The sequence below is a fragment of the Aquila chrysaetos genome, chromosome 13 (genome assembly GCF_900496995.4).
Source record: "Aquila chrysaetos chrysaetos chromosome 13, bAquChr1.4, whole genome shotgun sequence".
Taxonomy (NCBI): domain Eukaryota; kingdom Metazoa; phylum Chordata; class Aves; order Accipitriformes; family Accipitridae; genus Aquila; species Aquila chrysaetos.
Window position 1 is genome coordinate 4,386,149 of NC_044016.1, and position 19,805 is coordinate 4,405,953.

The window sequence follows — 19,805 nt, forward strand, 5'->3', positions numbered from 1 at the left end:
TCACCCAATGCTGCCAGCTGGTAGATGTTGAAAAATAGTAATTTGTCCACCTTGACTGAAGATCCTGCATTGGGGCCTCTGGGCACCATGGTGTGGGGCTCTAAGCAGCAGGTCAGATGCAAGACAGTTCCTGTGTTTAGCAGGCGTGAGCCCATGGTCACTTGGGCACTCTAGGGATTTAAACGCCTGTGGAGTTAGGTGATACCTTGTAGGTTAGGTGAATGGAGGTGTTGTGGTTTAACCCCAGCTGGCAACTAAGCACCACACAGCCGCTCACTCACCTCCCTCACAGTGGGATGGGGGAGAGAATCAGAAGGGTAAAAGTGAGGAAAAACTTGTGAGCTGAGATAAAGACAGTTTAATAGGTAAAGCAAAAGCTATGCACACAAGCAAAGCAAAACAAGGAATCCGTACAACACTTCCGATGGGCAGGCAGGTATTCAGCCATCTCCAGGAAAGCAGGGCTCCATCACGTGTAACGGTTACTTGGGAAGACAAATGCCATCACTCCAAACATCCCCCCCTTCCTTCTTTATCCTCCAGCTTTATCTGCTGAGCATGACGTCATATGGTCTGGGATATCCCTTGGGTCAGTTGGGGTCAGCTGTCCCGGCTGTGTCCCTTCCCAACTTCTTGTGCCCCCCCAGCCTCCTCGCTGGTGGGGTGGGCTGAGAAGCGGAAAAGGCCTTGGCTCTGGGTAAGCACTGATCAACGATAATGAAAACATCCCTGCGTTATCAATACCATTTTCAGCACAAATCCAAAACATAGCCCTATACTAGCTACTATGAAGAAAATTAACTCTATCCCAGCCAAAACCAGCAGAGGAGGCTTTAAATATTTCAGTGATGCTTGAATAGCAGACTTAGGCCCTGAACAAGACAGAGGTGCTTAGATACTGTAAAGACCAGGGAATAAATTCTAAGCAGTGGGAACTGTTGTATTTCAAGGTTCATACAGCACTAACAACAGTACTGGGACTTTAGTGGAATAGATATAAGAGTAGTAAAATGGACAATTAAACTGGTCTCGTTAAAGGATATGCTCCTGTTTTCGCATGTCAGCCCTGCACCTCATGCTCCCAATGCTTGTTACTCATAATGAAAAATTTCAATACAGAACTCGGATCCCATTTTGCAACTGAATGAAATTGCTTCATATCATTGAGAATTTCCCTGCCTGGTGATTACACAGGAACAGGACAGAGCCCTTAGGACGCTCACTTGGAGTTATCTTGGATTTATGCAGCTGTTTGTGGAAACCTGCTCTAGTCAGACTGCTTGGAGTTGGTTTGTGCCTTTATGAAAGATGTGTGGAACAGTATGCAGGGCCCTATCAGGAGAAAACTACTGGCCAGGGAACATATTTTAGTAGCCCTCTGGGATGGTTTCACACAGGAGTGTGGGGTGGGAGACCACTCTCCCTGAGGCAGCTGAGAGGAAGGCACTGAGGCAGACGAGCCTGGTATTTCTAAGGAAAATGCTTTTACAAATTTATAAGGAAAATGCTTTTACAAGAAACTAGTGTGAACCAACAAACAGCTGGCCTAACATTTCAAGACATGGGCCACTGGTTGGACTTAATTTGAGGATATATTAGTTCAAGGTACTGATTGTGACTGCTTCTGTACCCAAGCCTTGAGTGTTGGGCATCTAGAGCCTTTCCAAGAGTCCTTCATGGCAGAAATCCCACGTGCTGTGAAGACCTGCTCTCAGAAGAGATGGCAGCAGCTGATCGTTGCCTGCTTTTTCTAGCGCTAGGCCCCGCAGCTTTACTGCTGTCAGCTAATTTATGTTCATACAGCATTAGCAGCTGGAGACCCCTCAGGGCGAGGACCTCTCTGCATGAGGCGCTCTGCAAACCCCTGCATGGCCTCAGCATCTCGCAGTTTCAGGGTCTTCTTCAAAGTGCCTCAATAAGGAGGGGAAATCTTTCAATGCTTTTGGTCCAGGCTGGGTTATGCTCAAGGCAAAGGTGTGTCAGTATACTTGGCTTCTTCTCATCTCATTGTGTCTGGCAGTCACAGGAGTCCACAGAGCAATCAATCACCCACCTTTGGGGAACAACCGCTCTGGGCCACAGCTCTAACAGAGACCGCGCAGTGCTCAGTGGGAGCAAACTTGTGTACAGTACTCAAATAACCGTGGTGTCCAGCACAACACCTCATTAGAGCTGGAATGAGGGCTTGTTCAAGTGCTTTTTGAAGGAGCTAATGAGGTTTGGCATTCAGATCAGCTTATTCTCAACTCTTGATTTGCTGCCCTGGGTAAGCTGCTGCTTGTGGTAACTCTTGTTTCATGGTTGAGCAGCCCTGCTCTGCTCAGAAGCAGCCATTGTAGGAGCTTTTGATAGGGGCATTGAACTTTTAAGATCTTCCAAATGAATGCTGAGGGCACAACTTGTAAAAAGAGCATCACGTGGGTGATGCTTTTCACGTTACATCTTTTGTCTGTGCTTCTTGCCATGCACAGTAAATATATGAGGAAGCAAGTTTGCTGGTTCAGAAATTGCTCAAAATGGTAAGAGAAAACAGATTTTGGATGTGTAATCTTGCTTGAATCATTGTGCAGAAAGATACAGGAGCACTTCTTGTGACCTGTGTGTCTAACCTAAGTGGCTTTGACACCAAGAACTTAGAAAAGTGGGGAGAGATGCAATTAGTAGCACAGGGATCTGCCTTGTGATTCTCCTGCAGGCCTGGGGAAACTGCCCAGGTCCACTGGGCGATGGCTTTTTACTCTACATAAAAACTTCATACTACAGATGCGTTATGGCCCTGTAAGCTTAAATCCACTGGCCAAAAAAACCCCAAACAACTGTCATCACTCCAATTCCATTTTATCCTCACAACTAGCCTCTGGCTGGTGAGGTACTGGGTTCAACCTCCACAGTGGCTCCAGTCCTGACGGGCTCTGTAGGGTTGTTGGAATCAGTGTGTTTCACATAACAATACTGTATGTTTGCTGTGCTGGGAAGCCACCAGAGAAATAGCTTGTTAGTTGGGAAAGAAAGTAATGATAGCATTAAATAATCTCTGTTTTCATTTACTGGGTGCTAATGATCCAAAGAAGCTGAAAATCCCAAAGGATGCGTTTCCTTTTGATTAACCCAGCAGAAGAATGACAAGGAGTACAGTTACTGTCTACTGAAACATCACCAGGGCCTGGAGCTGTTCAAATGCAGCTGTGTTCCACTTTTTCTTCTTCAGAAAGCCATTTTCTAACACTTTTTATCACTCAGCAGTGAACCACTGCTACTGTTCTCCTCTGTACAGAGAATGGCACCAGCTTGTTTTCCATGCTCCTATCAACAGTGGCAAAAGATGAATCCTGCACACCCAGTGCTTCCCCCAGGCTGCAGACAAATTGCTCTGCTATTATCATTCGGGTTTCAGTGCAAGGGAGAAAGGGATGGCCCTACATAGCTGTACATTTCGGGCTTTCCATATCATGTAGCTGGCCTGAATTAGGTACTATGCCCTGAATTTAGGCAATCAAGCCTTTGGGGGCCATGGAGGTGCCATAAGTAACGCCCTTCCTAATTATGCTTTATAGTATGCTAGCATTTAGGTAGGACAGACTGGCAGAGGAACAAAACTGAGGCATGGAGAGCCTGATTTTGTGTCAGGGTTAAGTCAGTGGTAGAGGCAGCCTCTGTTTTAGCTACAGGATACATTAATTTCTGGTACTTACTGCTTTCTTTTGGGCATTTTTAATACCTTAAGCAATGGGACATGCTCAGCTTCATTTAGGAGGTGATCTTAATGAGGCAAAATTGCTGCTGGCATATTTCTTAGATATTCATCCTATGCAATGAGACAAAAGAAAATATACCTTAATCCCTGCTTTATGTCCTAGTCCCACTTGCAATGATACCTCTATTCCTTGTTTTAAAGTACACAGTCTGAATAGACCTATATTTGTATTTTTAAGGGTATTTAGTGCCTGCCTTTTGTTGAAAGTAATGGGAATTAGGCTCTAAAAGCTCTCCAAGCACCTTCATTCATTGACCTTAAGCTGTCTCTGTGAATTTATCTAGACTAACAAAAAGAATAAAAGCCAGAAGTGGGTTAACTGTCTCAGCTAACTCCAGCCTTTCTGAAATCACTTGTTTTACTCCAGATGAATGCTTTGATAGCTTTTGAGCAGAGTTAAATCTCTTGGGCAGGGGGTGGAGCAGCACAGGGCCTTGCTGCAACACGAAAAATTTCTATTAAAATTTGCTTGAGGATGCCATTTTATCTGATTGTAAGTTTGATTGATAGTAGGGTACCTCAAATCCTTGTACAGCATTCCTTGTTATTTGTTTTAAGCTTACAGAACAAATTAATAGGGACCTGCCTTTGCTTCTTCCACTGAGTGCAGAGGCATTTTTCCTTCTGTAATACTTTAACTGAACTGTGTCTGTGATTGATCCTTCTGGCTGCACTGAGCTGCCATGTGATAGTCGCTCTGTTTGCAGAGCTTTGGAGGCACCTATGAGTGGATTTTCAAAAGCAGTTCACACTGGCATCCTTCTGTACTTACTGACGTTTATAGGAATTTTACTGCTGGCTTACCATTCTGACCTCTTATCCTAAGGCACGCTCTGCAAAATCCCCTCTTACCTCTCACTTAGGCCATAAGAAATGGGCTGATATGTTTAAGGAAGCCCAAGCCCTGTATAGTGACTAAAGTCTGTCAGAAGGTGAAAAGAAATCTCTATAGAGAGTTTTGAAGTGAAAGCAATGAAACTGGTAAGGAAACAGACTGCAGGGACTGAAGCTGATGAGTGTCACATTTTGCTACAGCACTAACCTGAAGGGCTAAGCCTAAACTTCCTTTACTCTCATATACCTGTGCACTATAACACTGTCTACAACTCCACTGGTCCTGTGGGATGTGCATTTGCTGATGTGAGCGTGGCATATAGCTTCTGGATATCCCTAAATATGCATTGTGCCGTAGCCTCAGGTTTTCTGAGGTGCTGCAAGTGCTATAGGTAACTCAGCAACACTATAAATGCAGGCAATTTAGCTACAAGGGCAGTTATTTCAACTGCTTTTGTCCTTCCTTTCCCACTTGGTGGCAGATCTGGCAATATTTGGCTTGTGTTTTAAATTGTGGCTCAGAATTACTCATGGATGTGTGATAAAATCTTATCTATCCCTTTCTATGGAAAAAATCTTGCAGATGGGTGGAAAGTGCTAGAGATAGGGGTTACACACCAGCCTCCAGTATTGTTAGCCCAGTGCCCCCCCCTTAAATCCAGGTACATTTGTATTAAAAAGGAGCAAATTATTCTAACCCCCATTTTTTTGGTTGCTCTTGGGGCAAGTCCAATGTGGCCTTACAACTCTTTGTTATCAAATGTGTGAAATGATGCTCCTGCTGCAGCGGCAGTGCCGAGTTCAGTGGGAACAACTCCAGCATGCTGCACTGGGTCCAGCAGCAGTGGGTGCAGTGAGACACTTGCCTCTGCTGCCATGCTCATACAGCCATGGGGACAACAGCTGCTGGGGTGGAGTTATGTCTCCCCCGTTATGCTGACAGCAGTCTTCCTCCAGCATTTGGACTTTGTGGCCATGATTTTGACAGAATTTGGAAAAATGCATAGCTTGAATATATTTTTATGCTGTTTTAACGCCACCTGACTTGAGCAGTTTCATATGCAGGAACCCTTGTACGCAGGGCAATGCCAGGGATTGGTGGCTGTCCCTTGCACTAGCAGTGTTATTTTTCCATATAGGCTCCTGACGCTGCCGGGAAACCCACCAGCAGTTGTATCAGGCCCAGCGACCAGCGGCACATCGAGTAGACTCTCATCTGCAAAAAGCCCATTGCCTCCCCTGCCATGGCAACACAAGATGATTTCGCAGCAGGTAAAGGGCTGCAGCAGACTGGAGACTTCTTCATCCAGGGCTTGTTGCAATCCCGTTCCTGCAGCCTTTGCCTGGAAGATGTTCGCCTACAGCGGCCGTGCAAGTCCCCAGGAATGCTGCTCGGCTCAGGGAGGCAGAGCGTGTACAAAAGCTGCATTCAAAGCGCCGATCACGAGACCCTGGAGATGCTGGCAAGTGCAGCAGCTATTCTTCATGCTGTACAAGTGTATCTTCGTGCTGAGAGCCCAGCCTCAGAGGCTGGGTAGTGGGGAGGATATTGGTCAGGACAAGGGGTAGGGAAACATGATGTGTATAATTTTGAATTTTCAGGAACAGCCAAGATGAGAAATTTTTTGAGGCAGGCCATGTTTATGTTGGTTTTGAGTGTCTCTGCAGTAAAGAAAGCAGGGAATAAACCAGTGTAACAGTGAAGCAGAAAAAAGGAGAATGTTTGGATGGACAATTTGCATCCTACAGAAACAGTAATCAAATAAGCCCACTGAATATTGGGGACATCTAATGCAGAGTGCAAACCTTCTTTTAGTATAACACCTGGTGATTCATTGTTTGTGTCCTCATACTTTCTTTATTGTGATGAGAAATAAAAAAACCAACAAAACCCAACCCAAAATTGAGTGGGAATTACAGAAACAAAGGACTTTCAAACTAGTTTTGGAAAGCTTCTACTTACTAGACATTGCCAAATCCTAGAGACTGTTGTGGGTTGCCTACCCTTTGAAAGGAAAGAATTCCTGTAGTCCTGGATGGGCAACTAGCAAAACGCATGCAAATTAGTAGAATGTTCAGCTGTCGTAGCGCCATAGTGCTGGAATGCAGGTTCCTCACCAGGCAGAGCAGGCTGAAGTCAAACAGACAGTTGCAGAGGTCAGGACTGCAGGTCAGTACTGGCATGTATCCTGGTTTGACCCCAGCTGGCAACTAAGAACCACACAGCCGCTTGCTTCCTCACCCCTGGTGGGATGGGGGGAGGGAATCGGAAGGGTAAAAGAGAAAATTCATGGGTTGAGCTATAGTTCAATAGGTAAAGCAAAAGCTGCATGCGCAAGCAAAGCAAAATAAGGAATTAATTCACCATTTCCCATCAGCAGGCAGGTGTTCAGCCATCTCCAGGAAAGCAGGGCTCCATCATGCCTAGTGGTTACTTGGGAAGAAAAAATGCCATCACTCCAAACATCCCCCCCTTCCTTCTTCTTCCCCCAGCTTTATATGCTGAGCATGATGTCGTATGGTCTGGGATATCCCTTGGGTCAGTTGGGGTCAGCTGTCCCGGCTGTGTCCCCTCCCAACTTCTTGTGCCCCCCCAGCCTGCTCGCTGGTGCGGTGGGGTGAGAAGCAGAAAAGGCCTTGGCTCTGGGTAAGCACTGCTCAGCAGTAACTAAAACATCCCTGTATTACTGAGGCTGTTCTCAGCACAAATCCAAAACATAGCCCCATACTAGCTACTATGAAGAAAATTAACTCTATCCCAGCCAAAACCAGCACAGTGTGTTAGTCTTCTATGGAGAAAGGGTGTCTGTTTTTACGTCCCTGTATCAAATGCTGCAAATTTGAGTAATTTGTACTGTCTTTATTTTAAGGCTAAGTACCACGGCCCAGGTTCTCTCTACTATGGGACCATTCCCAGGTTCAAACCCAGATACATGGCTCTGCGAGGCGGAAGCATTGATTCGAACCTGCAGTTTTGTGGCAGCAGCTGGATTGCTGAAGAAGGTGAGAATGGAAAGGGGTTGAATATGCAATGGTGGCCTCAGCCAAATGGAAAAAAAACCCCTGATTTCAGGGAGAAATGGTCCTTGGAGGTCAGTCCTCATGTGCTGGCTCTGTATCAGAGTAGGTGGCTGGGAGAGAGCTGCAGAAGATCCTGCCCTCCTCCAGTGGTGTGCATGGCATCACATCTCTGTCACTAGTTCATTATGCTTTCTCCTTTATCAACAGTAGCTAAATCACTACTATTGCCAGCCAGGACAGGGCCTGTGGCCCAACTGGCTATAAATTTGGCATGGGAATGAGATGTGAGTTCTGTTCCTATCATTGCTATCCATGTGTGGTCTTGCAATAGGTAAATTCCCAGCTCTTCCTCTGCTTGCCCATCAGATCAGACCTTGAGGATGGGATGGTGCTATAGAAACACTGGCAAGGTCTGCCTACTTGCTGAGATGTCTTTATGCTTTCCAGAAATACCAGCAGCACCGTGTGGGTCTATTGGTAGCCTTCACAGAAGCCAAGTCCTGAAATGGGAATCTTTTTTTCCCCTCTTACCAGCGGAGCCTTCAACCTCTCTCTCCTGGCTTGCTAGCTCAATGCTGTTCAGAAGAATTAAACTGATGCTAGTTTTATGAAAAATAAAACAAAACTGATCTTCTGAATGATTAAAAAAAGTTGAATGTCTCACTCATTAGATGGGTTGATTGTAAATATGTGAGGTCAACTAACTCACTTGTTCCCTTTTACCTGATCTACAGCTTCTTTTCAGTCCATATTAACAACCCAGATGAAGAAGCAGCCTAGTTTATGGGATGGGGATGGAGTTGGGAAATCTCTGCACCCAAGGGCCATCTCTCCTCTGGCTGGCTGGTTCAGCAAGGCTAGTGTGCACGACCTCAGCGCTGGGGCTGGAGGTTCTCTCTCCCACCTTTCTCACCAAGCCTTGACCCAGCAACCCCGAGAGAGGGATGTGAGCAGTGCTGCCCTGGAAACCATTCAGATAAAGGACAAGCTGAAGACGAGGATGATGTCTGAGGACCTGTTAGCCTCACAGAGAGGTAAGGTGGGAGCCTGTATGCTCTCTTGTGGGGGAAGAAGGGTCTTTCCCCAGCCTACAGAGCTAGCGCACATTCCCAGTGAACATTTCTCCCCTGCACGTGCCCTCCTGCAATAACCTGCCCTGCTCTCGGTCCCCTGCGTAGCCCTCCTGTTGCTGTAAGGGTGTACAACTGTGGGGCAGGGAGAGGAGCAGAAGGGTGTACGTGCAGGAGATGTTTTCTGTGTAAGCACAGGTCCATGGGCTCCCTGTTGCCTTACAGGAGCCCGAAGGATCAGGGTGTTCCTCTGGTGGCTCTGTGGAAGTAGGAAAGTATTGTCCACTGGCCTGCTTCAAGTGGCTGCCAGCATGAGCATGTTTCCCTGTGCAGTTATTTAGAAGTTTCCAAGAAATCTGTCCAATGAAATATCTAGCTTCAGGTGCTTTAGGTTTGTAGTGCTGCTTCTATTACGCTTTGTGTCTCTGCTTTGCAGGCCTGACTGACTGCAGTGACCCTAAGGGGGTTACCCTGAATCCAGTAGTTTCTAGGTCAGCTTCCCAGAGGCTCCTGGTAACCTCCAAGCCCATGTCTCCCATCCAGAACAGCCTTCCTTTCTCAGAGCCCAGCAGGATGAGCAACGGAGAGCAGGAGCATGGGGAAAACGACACAGGCTGTGATGACAGTGATGAGAATAACAAGGAGCTGATGTCAGAGGGAAAAGGATATAAAGTAAGGAAACCAAGCCATATCACATGTGGTGGATCTTCAGTTTATTTCCTGTAGGCAGAGCTCTGAGATCTTCTTCCCCTGTGGTGTGAGCCCAGGGAAGCAGCTGAGCCAAGGAAGGGTTCAGCTGGACATCGTGCTTCAGGCTGCCTTTGCAACACGTGTACTGCAGACTTCATGTCCTCAACATATACCAGTAGGAGAAGAGGTCTTTAAATAGTTTCTGTGCTCTCTAATGGCTCCTGTTGTGTTTTATGATTGAAAAAACACCAGCAACCAGTTGGAGCAACTAAACGTGTCTAATCCGGTCAAGCATATCCTTCTACAGTTAGTGAAATACACGTATCTGTGAACCATCTGCACATTGCAGTTACTGTTGCAGACCCACCAGTGTCTTGGTGGCTTTTTATATCAGCTCTGTCTGTTTTAGATGGAAAAAGATGTTTGCTGGAGCAGGCAGTCCTCCAAACTAAAGTTTAGGTTGCCTCAGCTTTTGAGTTGTACAGCTATGTCCTTCTGCACGGTTATCGCGAATAATATTTCTGGAGTTCAGCGGCTTCTGTGCAGCTTCATCCTCTCCCATGGGTCTGCCCAGGGGTAAGTTATGGGAACTGGCAATTCTGGCCATGGGGAATGGAGTCCAGACCCCATCTACTCAATTGCCTTTGCAGGAGGGACAGAAGCTGCAGTTGTTTTGGTTTTGCCATGGTGGGGAGGAGAAGGCAGATGAATAACAGCTTTTGTAAACAGGATACCTAATAAAAGGCTAGCGTACTTTATTTCAGCCCTGCACATACAGGGCCAAATGTATCCCTGACATTAACTCTGTTGGTTTCACTGGAGTTTGAACAGGTCCTGATTTGGCTCTTTAGCTGTAACAAGAATGATGGGATACTAAGGAAGGGTATGTGTCTGCCCCTGCTCCCTCCACCCCCCTTCCTAGCCATGGCATGGGGACCCTGAAGTAATTTCAGCAGGCAGGGAGACCCTACACAGAGCAGCAGGGTAGGGAGCTCTGCTGAACTTCATAAATGACAGTGAGCTTGACATGATGGATTGTGTCGGAGCTGGAGAGAACCAAGCATCCTGAGAGCACGTTAGCATCTGGGCCGAAAGGCTGGTTGGGGACTGTAGGAAGGGCATAAGCAGAAAAAATTATGGGCTTGAAAAAGGCAAGTTTTGACAGCGTGCAAAATGACTTTGTGGGGACTTGGCTGGAGTTCAGCAATGGCTGGTAGGCGCTTTAGGGACAGCGAGAGGATAGTGATCTAAACCCATTCCCATACCATCAGAAAGGCTAATAGAGGCAATGGCACCCCAGAACATCCTTATGCCAAGCAGACGGACGTCAGGTGGGAATGCAGCCACTGCCAGAGAGGTGAGAGAAGGGAGAGACCTGGCAACAGTGTGAGACATAGTCTCTCCCTCACCACTTCTCTTCCCATTGCCCATCCTAGGCCAAGCTGCTCCAACAGTTTTACTTTTCTTCTCCTGCCAAGTCCTAGCTAAGAGCATGGCTAAACTTTTTGTGACATCAAAGGGGGAAGGCCGGATGCTCAAGCTGAGCACTGTGTTCTACTATTTCCAGGCTTCCCTGCTGCCCTTCCATTGCAGTGGTGGAGATGGGAAGAAGTCACTGAGAGTGGATTTGATTCCCCCTATCCCCAAATCAGCAAGAACATCTGAAGGGGCTCCTGGCAGCGCTGCAGTGCCTCTCCCAAGCTCTCAGGACCTGGTTTTCCAAGAGGGTCTGGAGATGAGGTAAGCCAAGGTGACTGCCTCTCTAACATGCAATTCACCTCACACTTCTCGTCTCTTGAGGTTATTTTTCACAGTCAGCTTTCCAATATGTTTACGCAAACTTCTGTGCATTCACAATTTTTCTTATCTATGATGATCCAGCACAATGTCAAAACCAACATCATACACTCTCAGGGCAGGGGTGGGGGTGTTTGTGGAGGAAGCAGGACTTAAGAGGACCTTAAAAGCGGGTCCTCTGCTGGACTCTGATACTGATTCATTCTGTAATCTTTGTGGTGCCATTTGGGAACTGTATTGCATGGATCTGAATACAGTATCTGGTTTTGTGTGTGATCTTTGACTGCCAATTTCTGTACCTGCAAGAATATGTTAGGGCAAATATTGGCTACTGTATAGCTGTCTGCAAATTCAGATGCTGCTTCTGTAAATGTCAGTCGTAACTTCTCTGTGTCGTGTCTGGGCCTTCACTGTGAAATGAGAGCCCAGATAAATCTCAGTTTATAGATGTATAATCCTATAGATGTTTAATATTTACATATGGTTTTAAGATCAAAGGGGGCAAGTTGCTAGAGAACAGTTACAGGGCTGTAACTGATGGAAAGATATTTGCTTGGATATGCACGGGGAAATCTAGCTGTCAACCTTATCCTAGTTATAACAATAAATAAGGAGTCATAGAAATATAGCTCCAATTTAAAAGCTTCAGCATGGCTTTTAAAGCGCAATCTGAATATACTTACCTACCAGGTGAGTTGGAAAAAACCTTTTTCTTCTTGAAAGAGCAGGGAGGTGTAATATTATTCTCAGGAGATAGCAGTGGTATTACCATGTGTAACCAAGATACTGTCATCAGTTGAAGTCATGACCAGGCAAAGTTAGGCTTCTGCAGCAGTATAAAGGTAGCTGCCCACAATACAGACTTATGACTGGCTTAACATCTCTTGCTGATTCAGAAAGGATGTATGTAACAGTGAGCCACTTATCTCCAAAAGCAGAGACAGCAAAATTGGATATTTAAGGCCCAAATTGAAGAATGACTCCTGTGTTTCAGGTGGAGCTTGATGAGCTCTGTGTGACTCCAGCAACTGAAAGTTTAATGGCAATTAATCAACTTTGCATATTGTTGGTTTTATGGCTTGCATTTGCTCCTTCATCGGAACGACCATGCTAAGAAAGTTTGCCTCCTTTAATGTTATGCCCCCTTTCTCTTTCTATCTCTTCATATATTCTTTTATCCTCAATTCTCTTAAGGCCAAGATCAGGCAGCAGCAGTGAAGAGAAGACCCTTGAAACTCTAGGTAGGTACAAGGCATGGCTGTCCTAAAATGACAATAGGAATCCTGATCCATGGGTGGCATTGTGAAAGTTTTGTTGAAAACCATCCTGTAACTTTTTTTAATTCCTTGATGTGCTCAGACAGCTCTCCCAGAACCCAGTCACTGGGAAATGTGCTCTGGTGATCCAGTGAAAGTGACTCCAGCATGGAGTTATGAATGACAGGAGCTGGAGGGGTACCTTGGGGCCCTGGAAATGCACAGTAGGAAAAGAAAACGTTCCTCTACCTCATGCTCATACCTTTTATCCCCCTGCACACTCTCTAATGTCATGAGGATTAGAGAAAAATGAGGCATTTCACATGAAATGAGAAATGTTCCCACTCCTTCCTCCTACACTTGAAGGAGAAAACCTTCCATTGGTGCCGTTTCTGAACCAAACCCTTTCAGATCTGAAGTAGATTCATCAACTTTGCTTATTTTTGCACTGGGAGAAATATTGAAACCTTCTGTGATAGGAAGTCCTTGTGAATTTTCCATTTACAGAGAAAGAGACTTAAAAAAGGATCCAGCCTATGCAGGATCTGAGCTTTCCACCCTCTTAAAGCACAAGCCTAAATTAAATGCTGAGTAATGAACTGAAGTTTCCTCTGTGAAACTCATTTACTTCAAACCACATATGCTAGCTTTATGATTAGAAATCTCTACCCCTACTCTATCTGCATATGTCAGTATTGCAAACTGAGGCTGGGGTAGGAGATGCCTACTGGCTTCTCCCCCCTCCCCACCTTGCGTTATTACTAGTAATAAGAGTTCTGTGAGACAAAATGTGGCGTCTGGTGCATCTGTGTCAGCCAATACTTCTAAGTTGAAAACCTCAATGACACCGTTGCTGTCCCATTGCCATCTGTGGGTTTGTAGTGATAGGAGAGATGAGAATTTAACAAATAATTTTGCTGGTGCAGGGAAAGGCATAAGATCCACTGGTCCCTTAGCTCAGTGTTAGTTCTGCCAAATAACGGGCATGCCCCATAGGAATGGTTCCTTTATTACTGGTATGCAGCTAGTATGCTGAATGCAACTAGGGAGAAGTACTGCTGAGTAAGTAAGGTGACATTTTTGCTGGATACATTCTGGACTAGAAATGAGCTATATTGTTAAACCATCTCTCTCTTTTATTATTGATTTGACCATTCTGCAGGGAAAAAAATCCTGATTTAAGAAAGTTATTCCTTTTTTACTGCTTGGCTATCACATGATTTTATCATCTGTGAAGCCATGTAAGGAATGATTAGTTCTCTGAGTTTTAACAGCTCTGTTGGAGAGTATTTCAGAATGAGCTGCACTGTGCTGTTCCCATTAAGAAAATCAGCCTTTAGTCAGGCTGCCCAGAAAGTGGGCTGATCTGCTACAGTTTAGAATGAAACTCCTTGGGGAGAATGAATTCTCTAACTTCAAGAACACAATTCTGGTTTTGGTAACACTCTAGCAATCCTAAGCTTTTCTCTAAATGCCCTCTAAAATATTCCAGCAAAGAGGAGGAAATGTTGATTCTTACCTCTACAAAGGCATATAGCTATTAAAAAGCAGGAGTTCTTTTAGTAACTAGGAAGAAGAGGTTGTTTACTAAAATCAGAATGGATAGGAACAGATAAGAACCTTTTTGGCAAGAGAAATCTCCATCTCTCTGCTCTTCTCTATCAAACACAGCTGTTCACCAGAAGCCAAGGGCTGAGGCCTTTATCATGCAGTAGGTTTGAGTCTGATGGCCAACAGAGTAATGTCATTTCTGCTGCCAGTGCAATATGGTAGTACTCCATCTGTTTGGAGAGGTCATATGTACCTCGCTCTTCTCATACACAAGCTATATCCATGTCTTATTAGAGCTCCAGACTCTGGAACCCGTCTTGCCTGTTCTCCAGCATCAACCTGTTGGTGGCATGAAGTCTCCCAGACATTTATGTGAACCCGTGCCCCCGTTAACTGGCCTCCCACTCAGCCAGGCCGAGAAGATGGATCATCTCATGAGCTCTCCCCTTCTGAGTGACGATGACTTGAAGGACAGCAATGGAAGGGTAAGGGCTAAGGACAGGGGTGAGCAGGCTTCCTTTTCAGTGACTGTTCAGTGCTTAGCACAAAATGTCACCGAAAATCATAACCTTCCTCCCTTGGGGAGTGAATTCTCTTGGGAATACATTTGAAAGCTGCAGAGCAATTGCTTGAGTATTTTCACTGATGCAGAAGTCACTGGTTGGGAGATGGTGCTAAGGTTATGCAAGAAGCATTCTTTATGTACGAACGCCAATTTAGAGCAGATCTGAATGGCAGAGCAAGTTACACATCAGTGAACATGTGCAAAGTGCATGCTTGGAAGCACAGAAGCAAAGATTATAATGTTGAGTGTAAGCAAGGCTGCAAAATAAAATGGGAGAGCTTAATTTTCCTTGGTTACCTTTCTTGCTGTATCTCACAGCCCTCTCATTCTCAATTTTTCTATTCATTAAGACCAATGTTTCTCCAACTTGTTTTCACATGACTCGTTTTTTGGACTTGTGCTCTCAGAGAGCAGCTGAGTCCTTCAGAAGCAAGGAAGTGAGAAGCAGCTGCAATTACTGGCCATGAGTGTTAAGAAACAGCAAATTACCTCTCATTGCTTGTTATTGCAGATGGTTTTTACTCCCCCACCCTGGCCTGAGGGAACGGAACTGCCTGTTCACTGGTCATGTGAGCTCTTCATACATCTTGGAGCACTCATGACTCTCTTAGTTCAAGCAGGGCTTCCTGACATAGATTGAGAAACAGTATCTTTGACCAGTGGAAAGTTACAGTAGTAAAGTGTTATACATCACTGGGTGTAATTGTATGCCACAGTGAGGAAAGGAGGAGTTCTTCTGAAACTATTGGGATGTATATGGAGCTGCATTAAAGACTATGACACTCTACCACTGTGCTCCTGATGAGGTGTTGTATATGCTTTGTGTATCTCTCTCTATGCTCCATGATGTATTTCCTTTGCAACTAGATTCATGTTACCTTGTCCAAGTCAGCTCAGAAGAAAATACACCAGAAGCGAATGAGACAGCTGGAGCTATTGCGTAGAGAGAAGGAGAAAGAGAGAGAAAAGGAAAAGTCCTTGCAACTCCCTGCACAGAGTGTTGACCCTGGGGATGCAGCCGAAGAAAGTAAGTGGTTGCTATAGTTGTGGGCCTTTTTGTTCACTTGCTTGCTATTTGCACAGTGGTGCAAGTGTCTATGAAATCAGACTGGAAGGCTGTTACACTTGCATCTAAGTGGAAATTAGAAGAGAATTTATTTCCATTTTCCAAAGGAAAATACAGAGGTATGAAGTGTCTTGCCTGTGGCCCACACTGAGTCAGTCACAGAATATCACCTTCCTCCCTTCTATAAAGTCTTTCAGACTAGATAATTTTGTCTTGCAAACTACATTGGGGCTTCAGACTCTCTAATTGAGAGTAGCCTCCAGGAAAAGTGAATGGATGAGTCCAAAAGAATGCTTATCAACCAAGGTGCAACTTGGAAGAAACAAAATTAAACCATTTCTAATTAAAACACAAAAGATCTTGTTCATGTGATAGGACAGATTATCCTGCTCATACCACTCCTTGCTGAGGAGCTTGCATTGCAGAGCCGTGCTGGAGCCCTTAGCCAGTGCTTATATTTTACCCACATGAGCAAGCAGCGTTACTGACTTAATTGCAGCTGACGGGCTCTGATTGTACTGCTGCATGCGCTACCACGAGTGCAGTGGCAGGGAACTTAAAAGTCAGCACTCAGCCGAAGGGCAATGACAAGGTTATCTGCTCTTTTTCTTGCTATTATTTTGTGAAGTACTGGTGAGGAGTGCTGAGGTGGGAGCCCCAGAAATGTAACTTCTCTATCCAGCCTCTGAAACAGGAAAACAAAAGACAAGCAGTACTGAGTTTTCCTCATTCTTAGGGAAAGCATCACTGCATTCAGTTTTAAACTAAAAGAGGGTAGATTTAGGTTAGATATAAGGAAGACATTTTTTACAATGAGGATGGTGAAACACTGCAACAGGTTGCCCAGAGAAGTTGTCAATGCCCCATCATTGGAAGTGTTCAAGGTCAGGCTGGACGGGGCTCTGAGCAACCTGCTCTAGTTGAAGAAGTCCCTGCTCATTGCAGGGGGGTTGGACGAGATGACCTTTAAGGTCCCTTCCAACCCAAACTGTTTTATGATTCTGTGATTACTGTCCCACATTAGAATGCAACTCTTACTTATGCTTGGAGTTGTCTGGGACAACAAAGGAATGCTACCCAGCTCCAGCAAGTTTTCTAGCCCTTTCTAAGCCCATAGCCACCCTGTCCAGCACTCTTCACTTACAAGGTCCTTTTCAGCCTCTGCAGGCTTTGGCCGACCGCCTGTCAATGGGACAGATTTCATTTCCCCCCGCATGAGCAATGCACGCAGAGCGCGCGCTGGTACTGCCTTGAGGAAGCGGGTCAACAGGCCCTCACTGCCCAGCATCCCTGTCATCAGTGAGCATGGCAGCTTCCCACGCAACTCCTCAGGTAAGCCCGCTCCGCTGAAGCCCCCACATCAGCTCTTTCCTTGCACAAGGAGCACAAACTGCCTCATTCCTCAACCACAGGTAGGATCTTGGGTCCAAAGCGTCTCCTGAGGATTGAGAGCAAACTTGCTTTGGATCCACTCCAGCTTGGTGATACTGGAGCACTTAGTGCTTACAGATCCACTGGAAAGCTTAGCTGAATAAAGTAGTGGTAAAGCCTTAAGCTCTAGCTTTTGCCCATACCGATAGTCCAAAATATAACACTGGTGCTGGGAGGCAGCTGTAAGTGCAGGGCTGAGCTCCGGTGAAGTCTGGCAGGGTGTGCTCACTGTACACATATGCGTACCACCATGATCAATTAGCCACTCACCATCTTGGCCCTCTGCCTGTGCTGCTGTCTGGCTCTCCAGCCAGCTTTTCTGCTATCGCAGCAAGGGTTGTCTCTGCATGGAAATTAGTGACTTGGTACAATCATGCTATTGCACCTAAAAGTGCTTAATGGTTTCTAGCCTCTCTCATTCCACCGCCTGCAATGCAAGCTGGGAACAAGCAGTGCCTCTTCTGTCACCCCACCCAAACACAGTGGCTGTGTGTAGCAGATGACATACAGGAGAGGCTGCCTGGTGCTCCCAGGCTGCTTGCTACCTGCAATAAATCTACAGCAGATAGCAAGTCCATTGTGATTCTCATCTCTCCTTTGTGGGTAGCCTACCTGGTGTTATGATCCTGAGTAGTGTGAGTTAAGAAAAAGGGAGCTAGGAATGACTTTGAATGCTCTTTTCTAGTGATGCTACTCTGATTTTCAAAATTGACCAGGACTAGCCTGACATGGCTCTCCATTCATATTGAATATAGATGTGTATATCTACATACTCATGCAGTGACATCACTGATGTCAGTGACAGTGATATTGGTGACATCCACATTAGTCCCCATCTGAATATTTTTTGATTTTACAGTTCCTCTGTCCTCTGTACTTTGTAGAACACGTGAGGCAGCATAAAACCCCTACAGAGTCCATAGCAGTTCATCTAGATTCTGTGCAATATTTATTCTCAATACTTTTAGACAGCTCAGATGTTTTCATCTACACTTTAGAAAATGAGCTTTTGAGTGCAAGACATGAAATTTTTGACCCACAGTACTTTTGATGACAAATAGGTTTCATAACAAATGCATTTGTCATCTGAATTTTTTTATACCTTGTATATTTATCATCAAGAGAGTGCGTTTGCCAACAATTTGCATCTATATTTACATATTTTTATTCTCCGTTCACATTTGGAAGGCTTTTTTGTCACAACTATCTACACTAGAAATTGCTTTTTTCCACAAGAGAAAGCTTAGGCATTGCACAGTTTGCAAACAAGTACATTTGATGACAAATAAATTTCACCTCAGCATCTTCAAAATACAGCCAGTGGGTACCTCTGAAATAGTAAATATTCATAACGCTTGGAAAATAGCAAAATCCATAAACTACTACTTTCCCAATAGTATGCTAAAATGTGTGTGCACTCAGCTGCCTGCTGTCTAGAATATTTGAAGTAAATGGAAACAGAGGTGCTGTCAGATTTATAGGGTCAGGTATCACTGTTCCCTGGTGGTTGCTCCTTGGGGATTCACCCGAGCCCAGCGGGACTCAGTTGTTCAGGCTTGGTGCTCACTGGGGGCAGCTGGAGATGTTTCCTCAAAGTTACAGGGTGCCTCTGTCCCCAGTGCTCCAGGTAACAGGGAGGTGATACAGGGAGTTATGTGCATATCTCAGGAGCTTACTCCTGGGGTAGCAAGTCTCACTGGGTGGCACTGGTCCCAGTGAGTGTGAGCTCTGTGGCACTATGAAACTGCAAGCTGGCTGTGGTACTTATAGCGACTTGGGAGCTGGCTCTGTGTGTGCAATTTTCAGGTTTACACAAGGAGCTGGTGCCCAGCTGGGGGTGACTCGGAGATGGTTGGGTGCTGGGGAAAGCAATGAGCCAGATAGCGGGGAAGTCTGAACCAATGCCAGTTTGCACCCATACATAACCTTGGCTGGGAGATTAAGTTGCAGTCTGCTTGGTGGCGGGGTGCCTTGCCATGGGATATGCGATGCTGGTGCCTGACCCTCTCCTTACAGCGAACTCGCTGCCAGCCATTGCTCTGGACTTCCTGGAGGGGGAAGAGGAGCCAGAGGGTAGGATCGCCCAGGAAGCCAGACCCTTCCCTCACCCACAGCAGGGGCTGCTCGATACGCTCACATGGCTCAGCAGTGATGACTGGTAAGAAAGCCCCCTGTTCAGTCTTTCTCCCTCTCAGTGTAAAGCTCAGTTAGAAGCAATTATTTCTAGTGCTTCTGGGCCCAGACAGCCCAGATGTCCAAAGGGAACTAGTGAAACCACTCCAAAGCAGTCACAGTATAAAGATGTGAGAGCAGCCTTTTATTTGCCTTGGTCTGTAGCAGTGCTACAGCCGCAGCAGGTCCATGCTGTTTCTTAGCTTTGTCTTCTGGTCCATGTAGCTGCAAACAAAATCTTCAGGGAAGAAAGTAAGTTGTGGAACAAGATGATTTGCTGGCTGAAGCCAGAAGCATGACGGAAGCTGTCTTGAGTTTAGAGATTGGGGGCCTCAGGTCACTGGCCCAGGTGGGACTGAGTAAGGATTTATCTCTGCTCCCACTGCTGGCAGCAGGAGACAGGGCCTCCCTGTGACCTACTGCACCTAAGTCCCAGGAGTGCCTATGGGGAGTTCCTATTTCTGAGAAACGGACTGAGACATGGTGCAGAGTTGCTCAGCCTGTCATTTCTCCTGAAGGGCTCATGGCAAAAGATAAGGAAAAAGAAAAAAAAAAAAAAAAAACCTTTAGGAATCTTGCACTTTTAGAATTAAACTTT

General features: G+C 45.7%; 1 protein-coding gene across 4 annotated transcripts in view; it reads left to right on the forward strand.

The window, feature by feature from the left end:
- TOGARAM2 (TOG array regulator of axonemal microtubules 2) overlaps nucleotides 1-19,805 on the forward strand; it is a 53,381-nt gene that overhangs the window by 12,156 nt on the left and 21,420 nt on the right. Inside the window, exons 3-12 of one of the 4 annotated variants that reach the window (XM_030034911.1) lie at nucleotides 5,728-6,051; nucleotides 7,506-7,591; nucleotides 8,344-8,643; nucleotides 9,116-9,351; nucleotides 10,937-11,109; nucleotides 12,361-12,407; nucleotides 14,268-14,458; nucleotides 15,406-15,565; nucleotides 16,763-16,936; nucleotides 19,052-19,193. In XM_030034911.1, coding sequence (XP_029890771.1) covers nucleotides 5,728-6,051; nucleotides 7,506-7,591; nucleotides 8,344-8,643; nucleotides 9,116-9,351; nucleotides 10,937-11,109; nucleotides 12,361-12,407; nucleotides 14,268-14,458; nucleotides 15,406-15,565; nucleotides 16,763-16,936; nucleotides 19,052-19,193 — 1,833 coding nt within the window. Of the gene's footprint in view, nucleotides 1-5,727; nucleotides 6,052-7,458; nucleotides 7,592-8,343; nucleotides 8,644-9,115; nucleotides 9,352-10,936; nucleotides 11,110-12,360; nucleotides 12,408-14,267; nucleotides 14,459-15,405; nucleotides 15,566-16,762; nucleotides 16,937-19,051; nucleotides 19,194-19,805 lie in introns of all 4 variants that reach the window. The other 3 variants (XM_030034912.1, XM_030034914.1, XM_030034913.1) reach the window with 3 other exon arrangements.